This window comes from Capra hircus, chromosome 18, assembly GCF_001704415.2.
Source record: "Capra hircus breed San Clemente chromosome 18, ASM170441v1, whole genome shotgun sequence".
NCBI lineage: Eukaryota > Metazoa > Chordata > Mammalia > Artiodactyla > Bovidae > Capra > Capra hircus.
The window spans coordinates 51,922,560-51,942,241 of record NC_030825.1 but is presented as its reverse complement, the minus strand read 5'-3'; the positions used below and the strand labels follow the sequence as shown (position 1 = coordinate 51,942,241).

General features: G+C 55.9%; 2 protein-coding genes across 2 annotated transcripts; one reads left to right on the top strand and one right to left on the bottom strand.

Annotated features, from left to right (window-relative positions):
* Positions 1,345 to 6,374, top strand: ZNF526 (zinc finger protein 526). The gene is made up of 3 exons (XM_005692568.3): positions 1,345 to 1,435; positions 3,507 to 3,607; positions 3,698 to 6,374. The coding sequence occupies exon 3, from the start codon at positions 3,715 to 3,717 to the stop codon at positions 5,746 to 5,748; it is 2,034 nt and encodes a 677-aa protein (XP_005692625.2). The 5' UTR covers positions 1,345 to 1,435; positions 3,507 to 3,607; positions 3,698 to 3,714; the 3' UTR covers positions 5,749 to 6,374.
* On the bottom strand, positions 8,439 to 18,361 carry GSK3A (glycogen synthase kinase 3 alpha). The gene is made up of 11 exons (XM_018062492.1): positions 17,338 to 18,361; positions 15,413 to 15,600; positions 14,031 to 14,114; positions 13,756 to 13,866; positions 12,033 to 12,163; positions 11,832 to 11,938; positions 10,808 to 10,905; positions 10,634 to 10,729; positions 10,089 to 10,275; positions 9,693 to 9,785; positions 8,439 to 9,123 (listed from the first exon to the last, which is right to left on the bottom strand). The coding sequence occupies exons 1-11, from the start codon at positions 17,618 to 17,620 to the stop codon at positions 9,050 to 9,052; spliced, it is 1,452 nt and encodes a 483-aa protein (XP_017917981.1). The 5' UTR covers positions 17,621 to 18,361; the 3' UTR covers positions 8,439 to 9,049.

Genomic DNA, 19,682 nt, shown 5'->3' with positions numbered 1-19,682 from the left:
TCCGTCTCATTTAAGGAGCCAGTACCTCCTTCTTGATTGCAATAGGCCCCTACATCTTGATTGTGCACTTCCGGATGGTGTCCGTCATGACTCGCCCGTTACAGTCAGAATCCCGTCCAGGAACTCTAACGCCCTGCCCCCAAAATCCTTTAAAATCTCTGACCTCCAAGGTCACAGGAAACTCTCAATACCCCTCTCTAATCTGCACCTACCAATTTCACTCTGGCAAAAGCAGGTCTCTATCAAGAGAGCTGGTGTCAAGGCTGCATGTCTAAGCACTACCACCACACCCCAACCCTGCGGCAGAGCCCTGGACATTGTGGCCATCCTGCCCGCTCCCCACTTGGGTGACTCAAGGTGAGGGCCCTCAAGTGTCTCGGGACAGATTCTGGGACCGGTTCCCATCCCCTTGGGACTCCTGGGTCCTGCCTCACACTGGCTATAGCAGTAACCTCGGAAGAGTTCCTTCCCCTCTCTCTTATGGCTCTTTGCCACCCTATGGACTGTAACTCGCCAGGCTTCTCCGTCAGTTGGATTTTCCAGGCAAGAACACTGGAGTGGGTTGCCATTTTCTTTAATTTTTTCTTTTTTTTTGGGGGTGGGGGGGAGGGGGTTGCCATGTTCTTCTCCAGGGGATCTTCCCACCCCAGGGATCTAACTCAGGTCTCCCACATTGCAGGCAGACTCTTTACCCTCTGAGTCACCAGGGAATCCCCTCTTTTATGGCAATTGTCACCTCTTGAAACCCAGTCCTGGGCCAGACACACAGTAGGCGTCCAATAAGTGAATACCATTAAATTGACCGAAGAGTGGGAGGGAAGGGAAAGCAATTTTACAAACAGGGAAGGACTATGTCCAGGTTAGATGGGTTATAGTGAGCATCCGCGTTGTATCAGGCCCTGTGTTGAGTGCTTCTACCTGATTGATTTCATCCAACCCCCTCAACAGCCTTTGAGGTAGACGTGATTCAAGCCCATTTTATTCAGGAGTAAAAGTGAGGCCCACAGAAGGGAAATACTCCAAGTGTGTCTGACTCCAAAGTTGTGCTCTCAGATGCTCGGTCTCTTCAGCTATAAAATTACACTTCTGTTAAGGTCTCTTGCCACCCAGTCCACTCCATGGTCCCTTGCTTTCCAGTGATGCCCACTTCTTTCCATTCAACTTTTCAGACTTGGCGGTAGAGCTACCCAGGAGAACTGCGCAGGCGCTTCTCCGAGCCCGGAGCCCCGCCCACAGGGCGCAGTTGCGTGCGTGGAGAAACTCGCCGAGCCCCGCCCGAGCGACCACGCGCAGGCGCAAGGGCGCGTGCCCTCCGCTTTCGGCTCTGATTGGCTGTCAGGGGTAAGGGAGCCGCCCAATGGGAGGTGTGAATAGTGAGGGGTCCCGCACGCCTAGAACTGAGGGTCTGTGTCAAGAGCGGCGGGGGCTGCAGGAGGTGAGAGAGACGGGTGAGGGCGCCCCGGGGCGGGCCGGGGAAGAGAACGCTGGGCATACGGAGAGGGCGGAGGGAGAACGAAGGGGACACCGAGGGTCGAGGAGCTTTGGGGCCTGCGCTAGGGCGGGAGCGGCGCGGAGTGGAAAGAGCGCTCCTTCCTCGGTGCCCTGTAGCATTGACTGAGCGCCTGTGGCGTGCAGGCCCCCCACTGCAGGGCTCTCTCAGGCTGCGGCGTTGATAAGTTTGGTCAGAGAAAAGGGTTGTGTCTTAGAAAAGTTGAACTTCCAGGCCCCTGGTGGGCTCTCTCCTGAAGGACTTTTGTTGATCTCCTAAATAAACCCATCTTTCTCCTCAGTAGTTCACAATCCAGGATTGGGAAATGGGAAATATTGACTAGGAAAGTCCACACTTCAGGTCTTTTACGCCATGTTCTACACATTTACTGGGTGCCTCCTGTGTAAAAGCCTTGCACCAGGCGCTGGGCCTCGCTAAAGGGGAATTCTCTTTTGGCAGCAGAGCTGTAAACAATGAAAAGTTGAACTCTCAGGCCCCTGGTTTCCTGGAAGATCCGTTGTTGAATGTCTTTTGTGTGCCAGGGCCCCGGGCAACTCAAAAATTAGGGAAGGAGTCAAAAAGTTATCTCTTGGGCTTTTAATGAATCATTTATGCAAGGAGAATTTTTTTATTGGACACCAGCTGATAGCAAGGCCCAGTGCTGGGCCTTGTTATTGTGGAAATTCACAGTTTATTAGGAGGGCTGGTCTGGTGGGAAAAGTGGAATGTGCCTAGAGACCCTTAAACTCTCAGGGCCTCACTTCCTGAAAGGAGCATTATTCATTCAGCAAATATACTCAGTGCCTATTGTGATGAGACCTCTGGGAGCTTAACATTTTTAACTCTGTCCCAAGTTTATGATATCTGTGATGATGGAGGTGGCACAGGAGACCATAAAAACCCCCAAGGAGGGACTTCCCTGGCCATACAGGTTATAACTCCATGCTTCTAGTGCAGGGGGCACAGGTTCGACCCCTTGTCGGGGGCAGATCCCACATGCTGAAAGGTGCAGAAACTTTTGTGTGCAGAGCTGTAAGCTGAACTCTGGCACTAACAGTTGAGTTGAAGAAGAAATGGAGATGGTGGGGATTATATTTGGAAAATTACTACTGAGGCATGCATGGGGGCAGTCTGAAGGACTCTGAACCCCCATTTTGTGAAGGGGCCTGGGTTGGGATGAGCCCACACCAATAGACGGAGATAGGGGGCACATAGAGGGAAGTTCGAAAGTTAAAATCCCTGCACTTGATCAGTGGTTTTGTTGATGACAGCAACCCCTACAATGAATCACATCTGCCTTGCCAGCCGTCTCAGTCTGATGAGTTTATCTCAAGTTCATGATATTTGCTATGATGGAGGTGGCACAGAATACTATAAGAACCCCAAGGAGGGACTTCCCTGGTGGTCCAGTGGTTATAAGTGCAAGGGGCACAGGTTCAACCCCTGGTCAGGGCAGATCCCACATGCTGAGAGATGCAGCAGAAAGAAAAAAAAAACCCCAAGGAGGAGGGAGTGGCCACCACCCTGTGGATATAGATATGTTATTTAAAAAGACTTCACAAAAGGAAATGCTGGGTGGGAGTTTGTTAGACAAGAAGAGAAAACTTTCTTGCCAGAAAGAATAGCAGCATCAAAGACTTAGGATAGAAAAACATTTCTGGAGAATTACAAGTAATGATTCTATCTAACCTTGATCAAGTACCAGGGACTTTGTGGTCATTACTACTTTTAGCCCATTTCACAGGTGAGAAGACAGTCTCAGAGAGACAAAGTAAGTGGTGGAGCTCAGATTCAAGCCAAGGGCAGTGTGGTTTCAGAGTCTGTGCTCCTAAACTTTGCTGCATCTCTGTGTGTACACATAGATGGAGGAAAGATGCTGCACAGAGAGGAAATGCACAGGCGAAAGCCAGGAGGCCCCCAAAGATACATTATGTTCTTGGAAAGGGTGTGACTAGCCCTCTGGGTAAGGAGGGTGGCATCAGAGGCCAGACTGAGGAGGGCTGTCTCCCTCTTGCAGATACCTGGGCGCCATGGGGTGCAGTTCAGCTACCAAGTCATGGGCTCACTGAAGACTGAGGTATAAACACTGGATCCAGACTTGCTGATTGGTAGAGACTGGTGAGTGATGACGTGGGCAAGGGAACTCCTGAGACATCCCCCCTCCCCTTGAGTTCCTGGTGTCTCATTAGGCCCCCCTCCTTTCTCCAGGCACCACCTTCCACACAATGGCAGAGGTGGTGGCTGAAGTGGCTGAGGTAGCTGAGATGCTGACACCAATGTCGCCAAGGGTAATGGAGATGTCAGCACCGATATTAGGAGAGAAGATGGAGATGTCAACGGAGCTGACTGAGATGACACCTGGGGAGGCCGTTGCCTCCTCCCTCTTCTTCCAGTTCATGTGCTCTGAATGTGGCAACCTCTACAACACGCTAGAAGAAGTCCTCTCACACCAGGAGCAGCATGTGCCCACTGTCACAGAGGAGGAGACACTGACCACCCAGGACACTGGCCTGGAGCCGGAGCTGGTGCCAGGCACTGAGGAAGGGCCTTTCCAGTGCGGTGAGTGCAGCCAGCTCATCCTCTCCCCCAGGGAGCTCCTTGCTCACCAAGACGCCCACCTGCGGGAGTCTGCAAGCCAGATCCAGTACCAGTGTGGAGACTGCCAGGAGCTGTTTCCCTCACCTGAGCTGTGGGTGGCTCACCGCAAGGCCCAGCACCTTTCTACTGCAGCAGCTAAACCTCCGGTGCCGCCGCCTCTGCCTCCCGTCACACCACCACCTCCACCCCCGGCTCCACCCGAAGTCAAGATGGAGCCCTACGAGTGCCCCGAGTGTTCTACCCTCTGTACCACCCCCGAGGAGTTCTTGGAGCATCAAGGCACCCACTTTGACTCCCTAGAGAAAGAAGAGCACAATGGGCTAGAGGAGGAGGAAGAAGATGATGAAGATGACAATGAAGAGACAGAGGAAGAGGAAGAGGCAGCAGCCGAGGTTGGTGACGATACAAAGGGAGGTGACAAGTCTGCAGCTGGCCAGGCCCAGGGCAGTGGGGATGGTCCCCGACACTGTACCTCAGCAGGGACGCGCCGGCGACACCGGCGGGCATCCCACGGCCCGTCCTCAGCAGCTCACCCCTTCTACTGCAGCCAGTGCCAGCGCAGCTTCAGCTCTGCAAACCGGCTTCTGGCTCATGGGCGGGCGCATGTGGGTGGCACCCACGAGTGTACGACCTGCTCCAAGGTCTTCAAGAAAGCAGCTTCCCTAGAGCAGCACCTGCGGCTGCACCGTGGCGAAGCCCGCTACCTCTGCGTGGACTGCGGCCGTGGCTTCGGCACGGAGCTCACTTTGGTGGCCCATCGGCGGGCCCATACTGCCAACCCACTGCATCGCTGCCGCTGTGGCAAAACATTCAGCAACATGACCAAGTTTCTCTACCACCGGCGCACTCACGCAGGCAAGAGTGGGGCACCCCCATCAGCAGCACCACCCACGGTAGCATCTTCGGCGGCCTCCCTGGCTCCAGCCGAGCCCACACCTCCCCCCCCAGCCCCTCCCACCCCGCCTGCCCAGCTGCCCTGCCCTCAGTGCCCCAAGTCCTTTGCCTCGGCCTCCCGGCTCTCCCGGCACCGGCGCGCCGTCCATGGGCCCCCTGAGCGGCGGCACCGTTGTGGCGTCTGTGGCAAGGGCTTCAAGAAGCTGGTCCACGTGCGCAACCATCTCCGGACGCACACGGGCGAGAGGCCCTTCCAGTGCCACGCCTGTGGCAAGACTTTCGCTTCTCTGGCCAACCTCAGCCGCCACCAGCTGACCCATACAGGTGTGCGTCCCTACCAGTGCCTGGACTGTGGCAAGCGCTTCACACAGAGCTCTAACCTGCAGCAGCACCGGAGACTGCACCTGCGGCCAGTGGCGTTTGCCCGCGCACCTCGCCTTCCCATCACTGGACTCTACAACAAGAGCCCCTACTATTGCGGGACCTGTGGCCGCTGGTTCCGCGCCATGGCGGGCCTGCGACTGCATCAGCGGGTCCACGCCCAGGCACGGACCCTGACGCTGCAGCCTCCCCGGTCGCCCCCTCCTGCCCCGCCCCCACCCTCCGAGCCTCAGCAGACGATCATGTGCACCGAGCTTGGGGAGACCATTGCCATCATTGAGACGTCCCAGCCGCTGGCCCTTGCAGACACACTGCAGCTGTGCCAGGCGGCCCTGGGGGCATCTGAAGCGAGCGGGCTGTTGCAGTTGGACACAGCCTTCATGTGACACAGTTAAAGAGCAACAATAAAAAAAATTTGGTTGCAAAACAAGTGCAGGCACCTCTGGGGAGAAGGGGACCACCCCCTGACAAGCCACTTTGGTGCCCACGGGGTGCCAGCATCCACCCTGGCCTCTTCCCTACTGACTCCTCAGAACAGCCCCACCAGGTGTCACCTTTCTCTGCCTGAGGGGACACTGAACCTCTGAGACACCATACAACGTGTCCCAAGTCACCCCACTGTGTTGCAAAGTGGGGTTCTCCAAGACTCTTTGCTCCGCATCACCCTGGTGCCTAGCAACGTCAGGTAACCTTTCCTGAGCCCCGACTGTGTGCCAGGTCTCTCCTGAGCACTGTCACATACCTCTTCATGTCCTCTGCTTGTTCTCCACCGCCTGCCCCTACCCGTGCCTTCCCTGGATTCTGGGCTCCCTGCATTTGGCTCTGCCTGATGGAAGAAGGCACCTGACTTCTCTGGGCTTCTTTCATCTCACTTCCAGCTGAAAGATGGGTATTCAGCTGCAGATGGGTGATACTGGAGACCCAGGCATGAGTCAAGACAGGGGCTACGCCCCAAGAGCCACGCAGAGGGGTTGGAGGAACACACCCAAGTACAGATGGCCTTGTTCCCTGAGTGTCTTGTTGATTTATTGAGCCTGGGTATCCTAAGGCCACCCTGTGTGTGCTGGGCCCAAAGATGAGTCAGGTGTCTGGTGCCTGAGGCGGGGCAGGCACACGTCAGCCCCAGGGTCCTCAGGGCGGCAGTGGGGAGGTGTAGGGGCAGTAGGAGCCCGGAGCAGGAAACAAACTCCGTGGTAGGTCAGGGGTCAGGCTTCTAGAGAAGGTAGTCCTTGAAAAGGCAAACATCTCCTTGTAGAAGAGGAAGGCAATACTACAGGCAGACACCACCCCAAGGCGTTGCGTTCTCGGTGCACTCAGAGGTTGTCCAGTTACAACAGTGACAGCAGACATTCGGCTGCAGCCGTGGCAGGCGCTGCAGTTAGCACTGTGCGTGTATGTGATCCCAGCAGGCCTGTGAGGCCATCTCAGTATTATCCCAAGAAAACACGGACAGATTCATCCAAGGTCTCAGCTGGGCAGAGGCGTCAGCCGGCATTTGAGTCCAGGTGGTGCTTTCAGCCCGCATCTGTAACCAGTGGTGCTGAGTGTGACCTGAAACCAGCACAGGAGGCAGCGGCTCAGAGGAGTCATTGTGACTGCAGGGAAAGGAACTGGGCTTAAGGGGCCGGGAAAGAGAAAAAGGTTTCAGGAGCAGGAAGGAATCCCCGTTTTCTGAGGTTATGTCGGGCTGACAGTCCTTTGCTCTCCAGATGAAAGCAGATCGCTTGTGGCAGGCCCATGGGGCAGGCTCCTCTCGGGCCTCTAAACCAAGGTGCTCAGACATGTACGGCAGGACAGGCTGTGGCTGAGGTGTCCGGAAGGGAGGCCGCCCAAAGGAAGGGGTGATGAGGTAGGGGGTTGGGGGAAGTCTAGACCTGGGAAGGCCTTGAAAGCCAGCCTCAGAAGTTAGGGAAGTGCAGGGGATGGGATGGAGTAAGGGTTCTCTGTGGGGTTAGGGGTGCTCTTTGGCATCCATCAGGGTGGGGCAAGGAGGAAGCTGAAGATGGGCTGGGAAGGAGAGGATGGGGCCAGACCTGGACAGAGGCCAGGGAGGTGGGTGTAGGGACACCCTTGGGAACCTCATGGCCCACTGGTGTGAGCAGCAGGCAGGGTTCCCCAGGAACCCAAGGTCAGCCCCTCATCCAGAGCCTGCCTTCCCTCATCCAGTCCACCCGCTCTCGGTGTTCATCCTACGAACAAGGTGACAGCTGATGGTGCTGAGCAGGGAGGGGCAGGGTTTGCTCTGCGCCGTCAGTATACAGATGCCCTGGGGCTCACCTCATGAGATAGCAGAGCCCAGATACCATAGGAACAGTCCCTGAACACCCTCAGGGGTATGTTCAGAACTCTCCCATTTCACAAATGGAGTCCAGTACTGAATAGTTCAATTGCTCCTCTCCAGGCCCCCTTTTACTTGTAGGGCCTCTTGCCTTCGCTGCCATTGGCACCATGTGGAGGAGATGCCATTTCGCTCTGCCACAGCCCCACCATCTGGCCCCAGCATGTTTACAAAGTAAGGAGAAAAATCCGGCCCTCTGCAACAACCTTCCCAAAGTTGTCACTTTCCACCATCCCTAGAGGTGGGCACAGTAGGGTCCTGTTTAAGACAGCAATGAAGGCTTGGGGCTCTCTGCTAGGGTTTGGAAACGGCTCCTCTGCCCCATCCATGCCCACCAAGAGTCTGTATCAAGGTTGTTTTGGCCCAAGTGACCCCCCTCATCATCCTGTGTCCCCCTTAAGCGGCAGGTGGCTCAGGCTATGATATAGGGAGCCCTTTATTCAAACTTTCACTCTGCTACTTATGTTCTGTGGCCCTGACTTATCTGATGGCCAGCTCTTTCACCAGTCACCTGGGAATGACGGTACTTCCCTCCCTAAGTGGAAGCAGATGATGTGTGCTGCAGTGGGTAACCCAGAGGCAGCTCACCACGTGCACGGAGCTGAGGCACAGGAGGCCTGGGCCTGCCTGGGTTCACTCCACCCTGCTCCCCTGCCTGAGACGCAGCCCACTCTGTCCCAGCCCACCCCGCCGCAAGCCCGCCCTCACCTCTGTGAAAACAGGTGTCTAGACAGGAAGCAGGTTTTCATGCCAATAATTTATTGAACGGAGGTCTGTACACAGGCAAACCTTACTGTGAAAACTAAGACATCAGGAGCTCCCCCACTGCCCCTGCCCTCCAGGGTCGGGAGAGGAGGGAGGAGGCCTTAGGGGCAGAGGACAGGAGCAGGGACACAGCTGTAGAAGGGGAAGGGGCCAGGTTGGACGGTGCGAATCGACATTTTCTTTAAGAAAAAAATTATAACAATCTATTTACACCCGGGGGGCGAGGGGGGGAAGAGGAGGAGAGGGGCTGGTCTGGTTCTATTTACAAGGGACACAGTAGGGGAGGGGGTTGGAGGAGGTGGAGACCTGGGGGGAGGGTGGGAGGCTGAGGGGGTGGAAGGTCCTCATGCCCCCCATCCCTTGTCTTTCCTTCTCTTCCCTCCCCACAACCAGTTAAAATCCTCTTAAAAAGCCCACCGCAGGGGTGAGGCTGGTGAGGGAGGGACTGGGGGGGTGGGGGTGGGGACTTGTTTACCTCTGCCCTCTGGTCTAGGGGCCCAGTCAGGGCAGGAGCTTGGTGGGCTATGGCCCCCCTTCCCAGCCCCACACAGGGCTCCCAGATGGAAGGGTAGTCGGTGGTGCCCTCAGGAAGAGTTAGTGAGGGTGGCTGTGGTATCGGTCGACTGCCAGTCCGAGCTGGTCTGAGCCTCACTTAAAGCTGAGCGGGGGAAGGAGCAGATGGTTAACCTGGGCCTGTTGGACCCCCACCCCCACCCCGCCACCCCAAGGCAGGAAGCTGGTGTGAGATGCTACATTAGAAACCGAAAGCTGTCACTTTAGGTCGAGGGTTTCAAACTCAGACGCCAAAGGGCCAGGTTGGTCACTAAGTGACTCACAAGGGAGCATAGGCCCTCTAGCACAGGGGGCAGCCGGACCTCAGCTCCAGCTGGCAGGACCACCCTGAGCAGAGGCAGGCCCACTGCTGCCAGTCTGATTTCTTCCCCGAGAGAAACAGGAAATCTGGATCTGCACATAAAATAGCTCTCACTTTTCAATGGGAGGAACAAATCTAACTGTTTGTGCAGGCCAAATGTATGTCTTTCGTTTTCCAGTCTGCATCTGAACACAAAATACAGGCGATAATGCCTTACAAAGATGGCCATTCACATGGGAAACATCCTGTCAACAATTTCTGCAGTAAACTGGGGGTGCTGTGAAAACAACTGCCCCCTCCCCCATACACTGAGAAATGCAGCTTTATTGCACAGGAGATGGCCTCCAACTTACCTTGTGAGGATGGGGTGAGGGAGGCAGTGCCCGCTGGGGACCTCAAGTGAGGAGGGATGAGGATGGCATTGAGAGATGGTTGGATGGTGAGTTCTAGAGACAGGAATGGACATGTCTAGTCAAGGGACAGGGCACATGGCGACCCAGTCCTGGTTAGAAAGGGGCACCAGATAAGGATAGATGTAGCCACCGAACACTTTAAAACTGGAAGGAGCCTAACACGGGAGATCACAGAGTGCAGATGAGGTGGGTTGGGGTGTCCCTGCCTCAGGGGTTTATTTCCTGAGCCCCAGGACTGCCTAGCAGCCCACCCTCAGCTCTCCGGTCTTCCACACCAAGCTCTTCACTGTCTCCGGCTGCCCCTCCAGCACCCCAGATCCCAGGCTGGGCTCTCACCACCAGGACTGAAATTGAAGAGTGGGGGGAGCGGGCGGTTGTTGGGGAGCTGGGTTCCAGGACATCTCAGTTCATCGAAGAAGCTGTGCGCGCAGGCTTCCAGCGGCGAGAGCCTCGAGGAGGGGGTGTACTCCAGCAGGCTGGAGCAGAGCGCGATGGCCTCGGGCGGCGTCCGCGATTTGAACACCTGGGGGTGCAGAGGAGATGGCTGAGGCCCTGGGCACTGGAGTGCTCCTGCTTGCCCCCACAACCCCGCTTTCCAGATGAGGAAACTGACACGCAGCCTCTTGAGGGGAGGTGAGCTTGTACCAGATGAGCAACCCGCTCGGGTCCCATGACTGTTTGGGCCCTGCTGTGCTGTGAGCCCGTCTCCCCATCTGAAATCAAGCCTCTGGGATTTACTGGGGGTTCTCAGCTTTAAACTTTGCCATGTGATCAAAGTTAACTGACCCACTACTGAGCCATGACTGTAGCCAGGTCCCCAGACCAGTTGGCCTCCAGTGGGGACCTCAGCCACGCTGCCTGAACCCCGAATCCTGCCCCACCTTTGTCCAGGGGTGAGCTTTAATCTGGGGGAACTTGAACTCCGTGTAGTTGGGGTTCATCTCGCGAATCTGTTCCCGGCTTGGTGTTCCCAGCACCTGTAGGGAAAGGAAGGGGTCTGAGCCAAGGTCCTTGGCCCTGAGCCCAGTCCCTGCCCGCCCTGGCCCTGCCCTCACCTTGATGATCTCCACCAGCTGGTCCACCCCACTGTCCCCAGGGAAGATGGGCTGGCCCAAGAGGAGCTCAGCCAGTACACAGCCAGCCGACCACACATCTGAAGAGGAACAGGGGAGGGTCAGAGCTATCATGCCCATCCCCGGGCAACCATTTCTGTCCTTCATGATCACCCTGAGAAATGCCAAGAGCCCCATTTTCTTGGCTCAGTGCGAAAGGGCCTTGCACAAAGTCACACAGTATAGGAACACAAAAGCCTGACTCTGAACCTCCAAGTCTGCCTGACTACGCCGTACTCTCCAATCTAGAGGATTCCATCGCCTCTCTCCACTCTGATCCCAGTAAGCCTTTTCTCTGCAGCCTCAGAGGACACATCAACAGGCCCAGAACAGACACCTGTGTTCTCCGGGCCTCAGGAAGGGAAAGAATTAAATGAGCTGCCTTACTCACTTCTGGCCTCTCTCTTGCACTTGGAAATAGCCGTGGCCTGGTTAGTCACCCCTTCCAGTCCTGTACCTTGACCCCCACAGCACAAGTTCACACCTAGGGACCATGAAGTTTCCTTGCAAAGCTGATGAACTTTCTCTTCCGAACACTTTCACACCCTCTCCTCATGCCTGGAAGTTGGCACTCTCACCCCCAGCAACAGGGAAGGACATCGAGGCCCTGTGAACAGGTCACACCTTCATGGTGGCAAAGCCTTTCACCTCCCGACTCCCCCAAGGTCACTGTTAGCCCCTCCTGCTGACTGAGGAGAAAGGACTTCCTGGGAGGTTCCAGGGCTCTATGGACTCTGGAGTCAGGTCCGCTTTCAAAGCCCAGCCCTGCCCAGTCCCACCTGACTGGGGGCCGGTGACCTCACCACTCTAAGCTTTAGACTAAAATACACCTATGACAGCGTCACCTTCCTGAATTTGTGAGGACCAGCTAAAGGAACAGTGTTACGCTTTATCACCGAGCCTGGCAGACACACAGAAGGACCTCAAAAACTGCCATGACTGCTACCCTCCCCCCGCCAAGTCTGACCGATGGATGAGGTGTAATCGGTGGCTCCAAAGATCAGCTCTGGGGCCCGGTAGTAGCGAGAACAGATGTAGGAGACATTGGGCTCCCCGCGGACCAACTGTTTTGCACTGTAGGAAGATATGGGCAGGAGTCAACCCAGGCCAAGGGTCGGGATCCCTCCTCGCCCCTTCAGCTACCCAGCCCACCCCAGGTGAGGCTCACCTGCCAAAATCGCAGAGCTTGAGGACAGCAGTGTCAGGATCCACCAGCAGGTTCTGGGGCTTGATGTCACGGTGACACACGCCCTGGGAGTGGATGTAGGCCAAGCTCCGGAAGAGCTGGTACATGTACACCTGGGGTGGGCAGGGGACAGCAGAACTCCAGCCCAGCTCTCCCCGCAGAGCACACCCCTGCTCCACCATCTCGGCCTGCAGAGCCCTTCCGGGCCCACTCTCCCTGTCTTGAAAACACTTCCGCTGCCCCTTGGTTCTCAAGCTTTGGTGAGCACCAGAGTCACGTGGAGGCCATGTTAAAACAAGGACTGCAGGGCCCACTCCCAGAGGTTCTGATTCGGTAGATCAGGATGAGGCTCTGCAACCAGCCCCCTAGTGCTGGTGCCGGTCCACACTTTGGAAACCACTGCTTCAAACACACACTTCGGCAGAAGCCTGATGGACAAGACAGGTACATCAGGAAGGCCTTGTTTTAAAGCAGGCTGGGGAGCCTCACCAAGAAAACCACTGGCTGTAGGAAGGGCTCAGCCTCCTTCACTCAGCAGTCAAAACCACCCTCAGGCCAGCCCCTCTCCACCTGGATTTTTCTGCTATTCTCTTTCCTACTGACTAGGACGTTAAGTGCCAAGAGCAGGGATCTCAGTGTTTCCATTGCTACTGCGGCCCCAGGGCTTCGTCCATTGCCCAGCATGTGTAACTGCTCAGGCCCGCCTCCTGGGCACCGCCTCCTCTGTTCCCAGTGCCTGTGGCCAGAGATGCCAACTTCTTGCCCTGTGCCCAGTCTCCTCCCAGAAGCCTTCCTCAATCCTTCTCACTCCCAAAGCAGGCAGGGCTAGGGGCCTCCTCTTTGCAGAATCCCTGTGCTTCTTCCGGGTCAGCCATTGTTGGTAGTTTTATAGTTCTCTGTGATGATGCCTGTCTACCCTGCTAAACTGAGAGCTCTTCTGGAGCAGTCTGCGTCGCAGTCAGTGGGACCCCTAGAGCTGCTCAGTGCTGGGTCTAGGACACAGTCCACAGACCAGATCACCACCACCCGCCCCCCCCCAGAAGGTGCAGTCCCACAGCACCCCCCTAGGCCTGGGATGCTTAAAGTCAATGGGAGGAAAGACGGCCCATGCAACCTCCGCAAACGCGAGCCCACCCTCCTCCCGCCGTGCAGCTGGCTGCTCAGGTCCTGTCCTCCACAGCATCCCGAAGCCCGCCCACTCACCCAGTCACTCACTCAAATCCGTCCTTAGGGACAGTAACACACAGGGCACAGCACCAGGGGAATGAGCCTCCGCAGGCCATGAAGACGCCTGAGTCCCTGGTGCCATGGACACTAAGTTTCCTCCAACCCTGTCTCTTTCCCATCCCCCTCTGCCAGGGCTCCACGGGCCAGGCCTCTGACCTCATTGTGCCTCTGCATTCTAAGTCCCCACCTCGATTCTGAGCTGACCGCACCAACACCGCTTGGTGCCGGTGGGCTCCTGGGGTGGACCCGAGCCGGTAACGTGCAGCCTCCCCAGCCCTGGTCAGCCTGCCTCCCTGACTGCATCAGGCCTCGGCCTGGGCTGCCCTGCCTTTGGGGAGCTCCATCTCTGGGGATGTAGGGACAAGGGCAAGGCACGTGAGGCCTCTAGAGACCAACGTAAACTTGGAAATGACGGGAGAGTCTGTCTGGAGCGCCTGACTTGGTGGGTGGGACCCCCGCAGCCCGCCAGCCTGCCTACCTTGACATAGATGATAGGGATGTTCAGCTTGGCCTTGGTAAAATGGCGGGCCACCCGGTAGACTGTCTCGGGCACGTATTCCAGCACCAGGTTTAGGTAAAGCTCGTCTTTCTGCAGAGAGCAAAGGAGAGGTGTGAGGCATCATGAGAAATGAGCAAGGAAGAGGGGGAGGAAGGTGTGTGGGGAATAACAGGGGAAGGGACGAGCAGCCATGAGAAAGGCAGGCAGATGGGTGGAGCCGAAGCGGAGGAGGAATCCCCACACCCAGGTCTTACCTTCTCCCCACTGGAGTAGAAAAAGTATCTCAGCCTCACGATATTGCAGTGGTCCAGCTTACGCATAATCTGCAGCTCTCGGTTCTTGGGGGGCAAGGGAAGAGAGCCTCAGTAGACAAGCCACTCTCCCCGCCTCCCCCCCCGAGCACCCCTCACCACAGCTCTACTCCCGTTCCTGCCGGCAGGGCCAAGAAGCCACTCCGTGCGTTAGCTCCAAGGCCCCATATGGAGAAGCCCCTAATTCCTCACCCCTAGCTCCCCTCACACACAACTAAAGTCAGATCACTTACATGTGCTTCCTGCAGCCTACTTCTTAAAAATGTTTGATTTTTTGCTCAGATTTACAAAGCAAATGACTTCACATGTAAATCTAAGTTTTTCAGCTTCTCTTGAAAATCACATGATGTGGCCACATGAGGCCCACTTCCCTGCCTGGCACGAGCAACACTAGACAGGGAGGGGTCATCCAGATGCCCCTAGTCCCCACGCCGCTCCATGCTTTCACGGAAGGCATCTGGGCGCTCGGATCCCGAGTCCTGGCCTCCAGGCTTCTCATCCTCACCTTCCCAGTAGAGATCCAGCCTCAGCCTCTTCCCACAAGACCTGTCTTAGCGCTCTTGCCTCTCCTATTCCCCCCTGGGGCCTCAGAGGCCCCCATCCTCAGACTCCTCTCACTTTCGGGACTTACCTATAATCAAATTCTGACCGGCGCCCTGGAGGAAGACCTGCCCCTGAGAGTCCTCACTGCCCGAGACCTAAACTCTGACCTGGTTTCTTCAGCCCAGGCTCAGTTTCTCCTACGTCCCGACTATACAGGATCCAAAGGGCCTCTACCAGCTCACAGGGCACTATATATGAATGAGGAAAAGGACCCCTTCCTCAGGGGTGCCTGGGCCCCACACCCAGGCATCTGCAGCACAGGTGGGATTTCTCCCAGCAAGTGCCAGACCCTGGGGGCAGAGCCTGACCTTCGCAGACAGAATCAGCCCCACCAGCTTCCTTTCTCTTCTGGGTAGCAGAGTAACTCAGTGGTTAAGGTGAAGTGCTTGGGAATCAGATTCTAGACTTGACCTTGTGCAATTCTCTTATCTGAATCTCAGTTTCCAGCTTCTGCTTGCTTAGAATAGGAGTAACAACAGCACCTGCCCTCAGAGAATCTTTGAGCTAAGTTAAACTCGCCTACAAAGCACTTACGAAGAACAAGAGCCCAATAAAAGTCAGCTCTGGGTTCTCCTAGAATCCACATCCCCACACAGCTCACTCTCTTCTCCTCCGGCCCATGCTCAGACCCCCTGTACAAACCCAAGTCCAGCACTCTTGCTGGAGTTCCCCCACCAGTCATGTGCAGTCAAACCTCCTGATCCCCGTTCCCCGCAAGCTACCTTGAACCTCTTGTCCTGGAGAACCTTCTTGATGGCCACCAATTCCCTGGTGTCTGCCAGCCGTGCCTGGTACACGACCCCAAATGAGCCACTGCCAATCACTTTGATGTCTGTGTAAGCCACCTCCTGGGAGCGCTCCGGGCCTTGGCCTAGAGTGGCTACCACTGTGGTTACCTTCCCACTGTCACCTGGGGAGCAAAGGGAACACACAATCTACTGACCTTTCCCCTCGGGCCACCACCCCATCCTGGGGCTGTGAGAGGGCAGGGAGTCTCTACAGGAAGCTTATGGGCGGGGGACGGTCTTTGTCCCTCCCCCATCTTCAAAGGTGGCTCCTAGATGTCTCCTTTCTCCCTCTTCCCTTCAGGGAACCCCAAATCCTGACTCCTCCACAGGGGAGAATACTGACACATAAAACCTCTTGCTGTGCCAGGGTTGGTAACCTCTAATTTCCACTTCTGGTGAGGAGCAAATTACTGGTCCCTCCTGATGTGAGGAGGCACCACCACTCCCAGATGTTGAATCCACCCATGATGAGAGCTAACTGCCTTCTGCTCCCTCTTCTCTAGGGAGAGCCTGACCTAACCTCTTCCACTTGAGAGCAGGAACCCTGAGGTACTTCTGTGTCAGTAAAGCCCTAACCTTTCCCACAACTTGGGGGACAGTGATCTCTTAAGTCCTCCCTAAGTTGCAGCTGGTAACTTCACCACTGGTTTCTGGTGACAGAAAAGAATGACTCTTCCCGTAGGGAGTGCCAGCGCCCTAACTCTCACTTTTGGGAGACAATTAGCTCTTACCCAAATACTCTGGGGCTAGAAAAAAGCACTGGCCTGACCTCACCTGTGAGGTTCAGAGCCCCAGACCCCATCGTGTATGTAACTGGTCCCTAATGGACGAACACTTAATAGTGAGAATGGTGAACCTGATCTCTATCATCAAGGGTTTATCCTAGCCTCAGTCCTTTAAAGGAAATTCCCAAAACATTCTGCGATGGCAGCAAAAGTTGGTGGCATTCTTGGAGGACAGGGATCCCTCTTCTTGGGGTAACTGGTGAAAGGTTCCCCAAAGAAAAGAAGTCAGTGATGAATCAGATCCATTCAGAGGGGCCAGTGAGGGAGAGGATCCTATATAGCTATTTATCCAGAGTCAATGACATCATACATCAGAATAATGAAATGGGTATAACTTCACATCCTTATTCTAGGGGAGGGACTGGTAACCGCCCCTTCCCCCATTGCGTTTTCTGTGAAAGGAAACCCTTCAAGAAAGACATCTTTTCTTGAATATTAGTGACTATGAACTTGGTCTGATAAGGTATGCTGACTTCCAATCTGTCCTCAAGAAGCCGGAATCATTAATTTCCACCATTGGGTGTACAATTCTACATATTATGGGCAGATAGTGTTTTAAAAGGGAATCTGGATATCAGATTTGGAAAGCCCTGGCTTTGAGGCCACAGCAAGCCCAAATCCCTGCTTCTAAGTGATACTCCAAATCCCCATGCTCTAAAGGGGAGCAAATTCAGATCCCTTCTCTGGGTGGTGGTGATCTTATTCGTGTTCTCTTGAGAAACAATAACCCTTGAGCCCCATTTGCAAGCGACAATGACCCCTGATCTGTTCTCGAATGGATAGCAACATCAGATTCCTGTTTTTAAGGTTCACGGACCCAAGACTTCGGGACTGGAAGAACAAGAACCTGTGACCCTGTCTTTTGGAGAATTACTAATTCTAATTCTACACTCGAAGTGATGGTAACCCCCGCCCCCCGAATCCCTCTCTCTGGGAGGGGGTAGATCTCAGATCCCAGTTTGGGAAGGCACAGTGACCTCGAGCTCCTCCCTGAGCATAAAGAAGAACCTGATCGACGTCTGAGTGGCTTCAGGGATCCGATCTCCACCCGCCACGGGCACCGCTAGTACTCACGGCCCAGCTTCACTCCGGGCGGCGGGAAGCTGGTGCCCGCGCCGGGGCCGCCGCTGCCTCCTCCGCCGCTGCCGCTGGGGCCACCCCCGGAGCTCGAGGCCCCCACGCCCCCGCCCATGGCTCCGACTGACGTCTTCCCGCCGCCGCTGCCGCCTGGGCCAGAGGCCGAACCCCCCGGGCCGCCGCCGCCGCCGCCGCCTCCGCCGCCTGGCTCCGCGAACGAGCTGGTCCGCGCCCGGCCCGAGCCCCCAGGGCCGCCGCCCGAAGGCGCGCCACCGCTCATGGCGCCGAGCGCAGGCCCAGGCCGCGGGGCTCGGGCTGCCCGGGCTGCCCCCGCCGCTGCCGCCGCCGCCGCCTCCCCCGGGCTCCGGCCTCTTCCAGGCCGCGCCGCTCGGGCTCCGGCTCCGGCCCAGCGCCCGCCGCGGGGCACGCTGGGAGATGCAGTCCGCCGGCCCTACGCGACGCCGTCGCCGCTCTAGGCCCTCACAGAGAGCCGCGTGGCACGCTGGGAAATGGAGTCCACAAAGACCTCAGAGAGGGCTGCGGCGATGATGAGTCTCGCTGCACCTCGGAAAATAGAGTCCCGGGCAATAAGTTGGACAATTGCCCACAACGGACTCTGAAGCACTTTCTGAAGCAGAGTCAGAGTCGCACACTCACTCCATTGCGGCAACCGCGCGTCCCTAGGTGTGCCTCAGAAATGTAGTCTCAGGCAACTCCGTCAGTGAGCTGTATAGGCCCGATGCACTCCGGGAAACGGAGTCCAATCGCTCACTTAACTTATTGGTTGTATGTCGACTGGCGCCAAGTGCACTCTGGGAAATTGAGTCGGAGCCGGTGGACCCGCCGCTATCGGGCTGTGAGGCAAGCCGGGAAATGTAGTCGTCGCCACGCCCTCACCGCATTGCAGGTATAAAGCTACTTCCAAAGCACGCCGGGAAATGGAGTCCCATGTGATTCCTAAGCTCCAAGTGGATATTGCAGTTCCGGAGATAGGCTAGGAAATGGAGAGGCAGAGCATTCCTTCACCCTCGTTCGCTAGGCCGCAATCCCTGCTGGGAAATGTAGTCAACACCGAGGCTTCCGGGTAGTTGGTACAGCGAGCCTTGTGTCTTCTGGGAAATGGAGTTCAAGGCGGCCTTACCATTGACTGAGGGGGCGGGGTCCACCGTAATCCTGAAGCATGCTGGGGAATAGTCCAGACCGGATCCCGACCCTTTGTGAGAAGACAGCTGAGGTTTGCCGGAAAGAGCGTGAGCGAAAGGGGAAAGGCAGTCGCGTAAAAGAGACTGCGGAAAGTTTCAACGCCTCCTCTCCTGACGCCAGGTCCCAAGAAAGAGCCGAAGTCAATCAGGGACTACTGGAAAATGGAGTGCAAACACGCCCAAGTTTCCACAAATCCGGAAGGAAAACCCTCCCCGCCAACGATTTAGGAAACAAAGTTTCCGGTGGATTTTCAAGACAATACAGTCTTCGGATATTGTCTAGCTTTTCCTAACAATGTACGTTGCACCTGGAGGCTGAACTGAAGGTTGAAAAAAATGAAAACACAATTTATCTTGAACATCCCATTAAGCTCTATGAATCCGCAGGCTTCCTAAATTACAGGATCCTGGAAGGCCCAAAAGAAGGAAGCCAGCTGCTAGGAGTAGCCTCGCGTTTTGTGCTCGCATTATGTTGCCCCCACTTATCGATTAATACCCGGAAGGACGGCAATCCAAAGCGCGCTGGGAAACGGAGTTCGTTTGAGTGTGTATGTGTGTGTGTATACAGAGCTCGTGTGAGTGTGTGCTGGGAAATAAGAGTTCATGTGAATGTGTCGTCTGTGTGTTCCGGAAGTATTTGTAACTGAAATGAAGTCACCCTCTTCTCCTGCCTCGTGGAATGACGGGAAATGGAGTTCTAGGCTTCACTTTAATCGGATCCTGTGATCACTCTAATTGCCCTGCCCTTTGAAAAAAGTCTCGTCCACGCTGTAGTTGAGTGCAATTCCCAGCGGACACAAACTCCTGGGGCAGGACGGATAGTAACTCTGAAGCCTTTCGTACTACATTAACCAGAAGGCAAAGCACAGTCACACTTCCGCTCTCTTCGCAATGAATTCGGCTACATCACTAGATAGTCCAGAGCGGGTGCTTCTGGGAGTTGTAGTAATCCCTCAGTCAAACAGTTCCTGCTGCCCTCTGACGGCGGCTCGGAGTCCAAAAGCAAAAATCTGACTCAAACCCCAAATCCTGGGGAATCCTAACCTGGACCAAGAAGGAGAACAGGGCGGAATAGTGGCGGTTACTTAACGGCCAGAACCCGTGGGAAGTGCGGAGTGGGCCGCACGTGTGCAACCGCCA